The sequence below is a fragment of the Cyprinodon variegatus genome, unplaced genomic scaffold (assembly GCF_000732505.1).
Source record: "Cyprinodon variegatus isolate N-32 unplaced genomic scaffold, C_variegatus-1.0 Scaffold658, whole genome shotgun sequence".
NCBI lineage: Eukaryota > Metazoa > Chordata > Actinopteri > Cyprinodontiformes > Cyprinodontidae > Cyprinodon > Cyprinodon variegatus.
Genome location: NW_015151111.1, coordinates 479,206 through 487,347, shown reverse-complemented (window position 1 = coordinate 487,347; position 8,142 = coordinate 479,206). Strand labels below are relative to the sequence as shown.

The window sequence follows — 8,142 nt, the reverse complement described above, 5'->3', positions numbered from 1 at the left end:
AACCTTGACTTTTGTCATTTTTTATATATTGTTCATTTTAGAGGCTCTAATACAGAGCTGCTGTGGTTCTAACAGGGGGGGCGTTACTATGGAAACAGTTTTCTGGTCCTGGTCGTGCAGCTTGTGAATAAACGAGCTCCAGCATCATCGTGTCCACCTGTCTCCTCTGTGATCCACTCACAGGTGACACACCTGTCCTGTTTATAGGACATTTTATCGTATTCCTCCTATTCTGTACTTTTCCTTCATGTGGAAACAGAACGCTGCTGTTCAGAGGCACATTGTTCTATTAGCAACTTATTGTGAAGCTGAAGCACAAAGTGATCATTTACTTTAGTCTGTAAAGATATTTGAAAGTAGATTTACTGATTGGTTTTAGTACGTTTATGGACAGAATTGAAGATTTTCTAAATATTCAGCTGTTCAAACCAAGAATGTTCCTCCATCTTTGTTTAAACAGCAGGTTGTCAGTTAAAAAAACTATTTTATCTGATTTATACCATAAAAAGATACTGTGAAAATAGTTTTTAAATGAGCATTTTAGATTTATTTTTCAGGGAAGGGTTTGATTGGTTCAATTGACTGCGTTTGATATTTATGTTATTAATATATTATTTATTTGCCGTGGTTCTTTTAAACATATAAATAAAACAAGTGAGTTTAAAACAAGAGGTTAAATGAATGAAGGACAGTTTTTCAGATGCATGATAGATGTTTATTATTCTTTAAAACATGAGGGTTACAGGAAAGAAAGAAAATCTGGTTTAAATGACTCCAGAATCAATAATAAAAGGAGAGATTTGAGTTTAAACTCTTTCCCCGACCAATAGAACCACCACCAAAGCAATGAAACAATTTCTTTTCCTCCTCAGGGCCGCTGGCTTCTGTGCTGACGCTCACTGATAGAAACACAGGTACTGAAAAGCTCCTGTATTGCCTTCATTGAGATTTTTGTCAATGACCTGGAGCCCCGCCCTCTGACATGGCAGCTTGTAAAGGGGCCCGTCAATCAGAGTGAAGGTCTTGATGGGCTTGGATCCATTTTTCTTCTGGTACCACACATTTATCGGGCTTCCTCCGGTCCCCGCATTCAGATCCTGTGAAACTTTTTGAAAACCTTGCTCCGTCAGGTTCTTCCCCTCCGCTTCACTCACAGAGACTGATAGATCTGCGAGAGCTTCGTCAGGATTAGTGGTCAGTTTGTACCAGAGGAATACTTTGTCTCCTCCAGCACCCTCGTTGGTGTTTTCATCCACTCTGAAGAACCCATCCTGAAACTGGTTAGCGTCATCTTGGAAGCCAGCTGTAGCTCTAATCTCAGAGATGTAGGTTTGTTCTCTTCTCTTCACCCACAGGAAGATCCGACTTGCTGAAGTTCCCCTCTTCATGTTGCAGGCGAGCCTATCCCAGCCCAGCTGATACAGCTGGGGAGCTGCTTGTTGCTCTGTGGTGACAAAGAGGTCGGTAATGGGAGATTCTCCCTTTGAAGGACCACGTTTGTACCAGAGATGGAGAGGATCTCCACCGGTTTTGTAATTTAGATTTGCCTCAACTTTTTTGTACCCTGCTTCCTTCAGGCCTTTATTCATATCATCACTGAAGCTGAACTGGATGTTGGTGATTGGTTTATCATTTCCCTTTTTGTACCACATGTACATTTTATAACCATCGGCTCTTTTGGTCAGATTGACGGGGATCTGGATAAAGCCATCTTTAGATAATTTCTGTTCTTTCATTTTTACTTTAGTTGGGTCACCCTCTTCTATATAAACAGTGATGTCAGTGATGCAATCGTTGTCTGTGTTGGAAGGCATGTCGTCTACCTGCAGCAGAAACAACAAAGTGTTGATCAGAGAAACTTCAATGTAAATAAATTTGCAATTATTCACAGAAACATCAACCAGTTAAAAGCTTCATAGACATCTACTTTATACATCATCTGCAGCAGAGGAGAGGAAGTCAGGCTCTCCTCCGTCTCCTTCCTGATTCTGACCCAAACCTCCAAGCAACTGGAATCAAATGTAACCTGAAGCTGTGATGCTGAAGCTGAGCTGCCTAAAGACGCTGTAACCTCATGAAATCAGACCCAATCAGGATGATGGAGACTTACGTGTCTGCAGGCAGAGGTCGGCTGGCTGAGGTCTGCTGGAGGTCTGAAGGCTGCTGTTCCTGAGCTGCTCTCCTGCTCTTTATACACCTGCTGGGAGCTGGGCTGTGGTGGGAAAGCTCCACCTCTCAGGAGAGGCTTTCTCTGGAAACACCCCCCCCCCCTCGTCCCAACGGAAGGTTGGGCTGCTGGCAGCTTTCTCAGGAAGCCAGAGATCTGGCAGGTAGGAGTCCTTTGATTGGGGGGGACAGATGGGCGGCTCCACTTCTTTGGAAAGCAGAAAGATTTCTTCACTGATTCGGTCGTTGTCTTTGTCGCCACTCGGCTGCGTTATTGAAGCGCTCTGAACTCTGGTGTCCACAGTTGTTTTTTGTTTATCTTTACTTTCCTGATTGTGGTTCTTCTCGTCTTTTGCTTTCATGTGTTTTTGAATCGCTTTCGGTGTTTTTTGGTCGCTGGCCTGGGTTGTTGTTCGTTTTGGTTTTATCTGAGCTTGTAGCTTTCTTTTCTTTAGGGTGTGACCGTGTTTTTGCTGTTTCCTGGTTGGCTTTGCCATTTCTTGTGTGTCGCTTGTTCTCCTTTTTGGCGTTTTTAGGGCTTCCTGTTGTTGTTTCTTCTCTTCGTAGCTTTTACCTGAGTTGCTTGTTGCTGTTAACCCATAGTTGCATCTGTTGGTGTGTTTGTTTGTTGGTCGTAGTTTCCTCTGCTGGTTGTTGTAATTCGGGTTGGTCATTGGGGTGCTTTTTCCAGCAGAGTTCAGAGCGCTTCAATAACGCAGCCGAGTGGCGACAAAGACAACGACCGAATCAGTGAAGAAATCTTTCTGCTTTCCAAAGAAGTGGAGCCGCCCATCTGTCCCCCCCAATCAAAGGACTCCTACCTGCCAGATCTCTGGCTTCCTGAGAAAGCTGCCAGCAGCCCAACCTTCCGTTGGGACGATGAAAAAGACGAGCTTCTGTGGAACGGGGGGGGGTGTTTCCAGAGAAAGCCTCTCCTGAGAGGTGGAGCTTTCCCACCACAGCCCAGCTCCCAGCAGGTGTATAAAGAGCAGGAGAGCAGCTCAGGAACAGCAGCCTTCAGACCTCCAGCAGACCTCAGCCAGCCGACCTCTGCCTGCAGACACGTAAGTCTCCATCATCCTGATTGGGTCTGATTTCATGAGGTTACAGCGTCTTTAGGCAGCTCAGCTTCAGCATCACAGCTTCAGGTTACATTTGATTCCAGTTGCTTGGAGGTTTGGGTCAGAATCAGGAAGGAGACAGAGGAGAGCCTGACTTCCTCTCCTCTGCTGAAGCTTGTGGTGATGGTGGCTTCAGATGCAGGAGAGTTGGCCAAGACAGCCCACCCAGACCGATGGTCAGGCCTGACCTGTTGAAGCACGTTAGAAGTAGGGGCCATTTACCATTCGTCTGTTAAAGATGAACAGATAGAGGTTCAGGAACCATTCTGTCTTCAGAATAACAATGTCTAGAAGACACATGCTGACCTTTGACTGGTGGTTTAGTGTGGAGCTAAACTGGGACCATGTTTGATGTTATTAAATATCAAAAATTAAAGAATAAAAATGACAAAAATAATGTTGAAACTGAAAAAACATAAATTCTTTTTGAGTTTCAGATGTGTGGTTTTTGGGGCGGGTATGGGGGCTGAAATGACATGGGGTGTGGGATGATGACTGACAGCTTATTTGTTCCCAGGGGTTACATTCAGGAACCATAGTGACTTTCTGTAGAAGATCATCTACATCTATGTTTATTTAGAAAACTAACTGATCTGATCAGGGCTGCACTCATCGCATCTGACAAACTCTGATTTTGATCAATTTGCTGAGTGTTTTCAGTCAGTTTGAAATTCTTCCGCTTTGAGAAGATGGGAAATGTCCAACATTTTTTCCCAGACATGAAAACTATCATCAGATGGTGTAAAATTCCTGGATTAAAGCAAAGTCCAAGCATTAAGCGTTTTCTCTCAGACAGATCAGAGAGAGAAAAAGGTCGTTGAACATCACTGGGTTCTTCCAGTCACTGCAGATGGGTGGATACAGATTTCTCCGTGGTTGTTATTTTTCATGGGGGCTTTAAATGAGCATTGTATAATTAAAGATGTGTGAATATGTTAATATCTACATAAACTCGTTTATTTGCTTCCTTAACGGACTGTTGGAGAAGCAAGGACCAATAAGTTCATAGGATTGAAGAATATTGCTGGTGTTTAAAGATTACAGGAGGAATAAAATAAGCTTCATTCCCCTTTTCACACAAAACTACACGTACAATTATACATCATTTATCAATTTAGTCAAATTAGATTTTTTTATTGTTCCTTCTAAAATAAGGTTTTTCATTTATTCATTCAAATATTTTTCTGTTTCAAAATAAAGGTTTTCAAACAGACTTTTTGGCCCTAATTCAGCTGCATAATGTAGGGATTCCTAACTGGTTGATTCACATTGAAGTCCATCTCTGATCAACATTTGATGCTTTTCTGTTGCAGGAAGTCAACATGTCTTACATCACTGAAATCGTGGTTTCTGTCAATCAAGACGAGGAGAAACAATTCCTTTCAGAGGGCTACATCCAAAACCCTGTAAATCTGAACAAAGAATCCACCGGAGCAAAAAACTTCCTCTGGTACAAGAAGGGCGATGACAACGGAATCACCAGGATTCAGGCCTCATTTAATGATGAAATGTGCAAAGGCCTAAAGGATGCAGGGTACCAGAAAGTTTACAAGAATCTGAACCAAGGAGCAGGTGGAGATGAAATTTACCTGTGGTACCTTAAGGGTTCCACTAACCATGATATTCCAATCAAAGATCTTTTCCTCTCCACTGAAAGAGAAGATGAAGCCCAACTCTTTCGTTTTGGGTGGGAGAAGCTCGCCTGTAACTTGAATCGAAGAAACGGAGGCTGCAGGATCTACCTGTGGGTACAGAGAGCTGAACCAACCTTCGTCAGTGACATCATCACCACTGTTGACTTCGAAGATGAGAATTCGAAGTTCAAAGATGGCTACATCCGTCTGGATGAGGACATCAACAGGGGTAGTGGGGGGCCCAGTATTTTCCTCTGGTACCGTCTGACCACAGATGAAAACCATGCCATCACAGACCTACAGATCTGTAAAGGTAACAAACATCCTCCAGGAGATTATATTGCGGTGGATCAGAACCTCAACCGGGGCAATGCTGGTACCCAAATGTACCTCTACTACATCAAAGATCACCAAAGCAAGGCCATCCAAACCATCTCTCTGATTATCAAGGAGATTGGTAAGGATCCCTATGAAATTGCCGGGGTCCAGGTGGTGGATGTGGATCTTAACGAAGGCAATGAAGGAGTGAGAGAGTACCTGTGCTTCTATCAATGAGGGTCACCATGGTAACAAAGCTGAGCATGCTCAGTAGGGGATTTTAGTTTGGTGATGGGGTATTTCTGTTTGGAATGACATAATCCTTTAGCTCTTTGATTTCTGAGGTTTTAAGTTGGATGTTAGAATAAGTTAAACAAAGTTGTTGACTTTTCTTTGATCACTCTGTTCTGATTTTCTCTTTAAATAAACATCTATCCTGCATCTGAAATCATCTCTGCCTCATTTTATATCCAAGGGTTTTCCCTGTGCTAGCAGACCTGGAAGACAGGTTCATATTGTTTACGCCAGCGGGGGATCTAGAAAATATTAATGGGCTGGTAAAGAGGGGGCAGGAACTCTTTCTGGGGCGGCAACAGCAGATGGTATTATACTGCAGGAGACTGGCGACCTGTGCCGGGTCCCCCGCCTCTCTCCTGATCCTTTCTGGGTCATGAATGAAACTGTGGTGCAGAAAATGATGGCGTACACGGTTACACCAGCATGTAAACACACACAGCAGCATCTCAGACAGCACAGGTAGAAAACATCCAGATAAGGTACGGAATAAAATGGGTCTGAGAAGATCTATGGACAGAGTTATTCACCCAAGTTCATGGAAGATTGTGTGGAAACACATTTTAACTGAAACAAACTACTGGACATTAATATCATCACAGAACTTTTCCTCCCACTCATTGCTAAATGCTAGAAATAACATTTTTACATTTATTAAAAGAACTCTCCTCTCTGTTCTTCCATTGGTAGATCACTAAAAATAAGATTCTTCCTGATCAAAATCTCACTCCTAGACTGAACTGTAAAAGGTTTTCTAAATTCCATTTTTACAGCAGAAACTGAATTTCAGATATTAAAAATAATTATACTAGTAAGAATTAAGTTTTATATTAGAAATGTTTACACATTATGAGTGGCTGTTCTGACATTTATCAGCTTGACTGAATATTTATGATATCAGAAATTTTTTTTAAGTCAAAAAAATACAAATGCTAAGCAGTAACAATAGGAATATGGAGATCTGCTATTAATTTCTAGACATCCAGAATGTTTATTCCAGATGTGGAGAGTGTCATTTTGTTTGAAATGATAATTTTAAAAAATATATATTTATTCCAGATATCAGGAATACAGATTCAGTAAAACTAATACATATCAAAATGGCTTGCCATAGAGGTTATGACCATAATAACATTTTTCTCTAAATGTAGTAGATCAATTAATCTATTTGGCAGAAATCTTTTTGCAGCCGGTGAAAATGAACAATAAAAACTTTCTAATTTATAGAACCTGTTCATCTCACGGGTTCCTCCTGTTTGGAATAATAGATTTAATTCATCAGGTGTTGTTAGTTGAGTAAATGTAGGGGCCATTTACCATTCGTCTGTTAAAGATGAACAGATAGACGTTCATGAACCATTCTGTCTTGGGCAGCTGTGGCTCACCACCATCAGTGTGTGAGTGAATGGGTGAATGAATGTAGAGTAAAGCGCTTTGGTCAAGTCTCCTCACTTGAATAAAGGCGCTACATAAGTACAGGACATTTACTATTTAGAACAGGAAAGGAAAAACAGGAGAAAAGATGAAGAAATGATAAAACATTTTCAGTCTGCTTAATTACCTGCAAAGACATGGAAAAAGAACAGAACAACCAATGGATATAGAATAAGAGATACAGTAAAGTAACACCTTGATTCTATTGCTGAAGTATAAGTAGTATTATTTAATCTGACATGTACTCTATGTGGAGAACGGCGGTCTAGTGGTTAGGGCATATGGCTTTGAATCCTGAGGTTGTGAGTTTGATCCCCCACTCCCACAGACTGCCACTCTGGCTCCCTGAACAAGACCCTTAACCCCACACTGCTCCCCTGGCGCCGCACACTGGCAGCCCACTGCTCCCCATGGGGATGGGTTAAATACAGAGAATTCATTTTGTTGTTCTGTACTTGTGACTGTGGAAAGACGATAAAGTTGAATTATTATTATGGTACCTGAAGATCAGAATATGGGCTTTCTGTATGGAAGTGAATCTCTGAGTACCTGGAACCAAACACCTGTAGGGATTCTCCCTCATCTCTACCAACATGTGGACTTTGCAACTCGGGGTGAAAACACTTTAGATCTGGTTTACTCTGACATCAGAGATGCATTCAGAGCAGCCCCCCGCCCCCACCTCGGGTCATCAGATCACCTATCTGTCATGCTTATCCCTGCATATAAGCCCCAGCTGATCAGGGCTAAACCGACAGTTAAAGAGGTCAGAGTGTGGTCTGAGGGCGCCATGGAAACACTCCAAGACTGTTTGAATGCTCTGACTGGAACATCTTCAAGGCTGCAGCAACATATGACAACTTATTAAATATTGATGAATATGCCATGACTGTGTCAGCCTACATCAACAAATGCATTGAGGACATCAGCATCAAATAGAACATCACCACCAGGGCCAACCAGCCACCCTGGATAAATGGAGAGGTTCAGAAATCGCGAAAAGCAACGAATTCAGCTTTCAAGTCTGGTGATAAAGAGGCACTAAGAACAGCGAGAGGAAACTTAAACCATCAGATCAGCGAAGCAGAACCACAGCCAGAAGATCCAGGATCTTTCCCAAGATCCAAACAACACCAGGAGGATGTGGAAAGGCATTCAGATGATCACAGACTGCA

General features: G+C 42.3%; 2 protein-coding genes across 2 annotated transcripts; one reads left to right on the top strand and one right to left on the bottom strand.

Annotated features, from left to right (window-relative positions):
* Window positions 1–705: 705 nt before the first annotated feature.
* LOC107096907 lies at window positions 706–2,344 on the bottom strand. The gene is made up of 2 exons (XM_015393796.1): window positions 2,111–2,344; window positions 706–1,823 (listed from the first exon to the last, which is right to left on the bottom strand). Exon 2 carries the CDS (start codon window positions 1,812–1,814, stop codon window positions 897–899), a length of 918 nt encoding a protein of 305 aa, XP_015249282.1. The 5' UTR covers window positions 1,815–1,823; window positions 2,111–2,344; the 3' UTR covers window positions 706–896.
* Window positions 2,345–2,909: 565 nt separating this feature from the next.
* LOC107096906 lies at window positions 2,910–5,476 on the top strand. Its single transcript, XM_015393795.1, has 2 exons — window positions 2,910–3,230; window positions 4,601–5,476. Exon 2 carries the CDS (start codon window positions 4,610–4,612, stop codon window positions 5,474–5,476), a length of 867 nt encoding a protein of 288 aa, XP_015249281.1. The 5' UTR covers window positions 2,910–3,230; window positions 4,601–4,609.
* Window positions 5,477–8,142: the final 2,666 nt, after the last annotated feature.

Coding starts and splice junctions, on each gene's coding strand:
- LOC107096906 (XM_015393795.1), top strand. CDS start 4,610: ATGTCTTACATCACTGAAATCGTGGTTTCTGTCAATCAAGACGAGGAG.
- LOC107096907 (XM_015393796.1), bottom strand. CDS start 1,814: ATGCCTTCCAACACAGACAACGATTGCATCACTGACATCACTGTTTAT.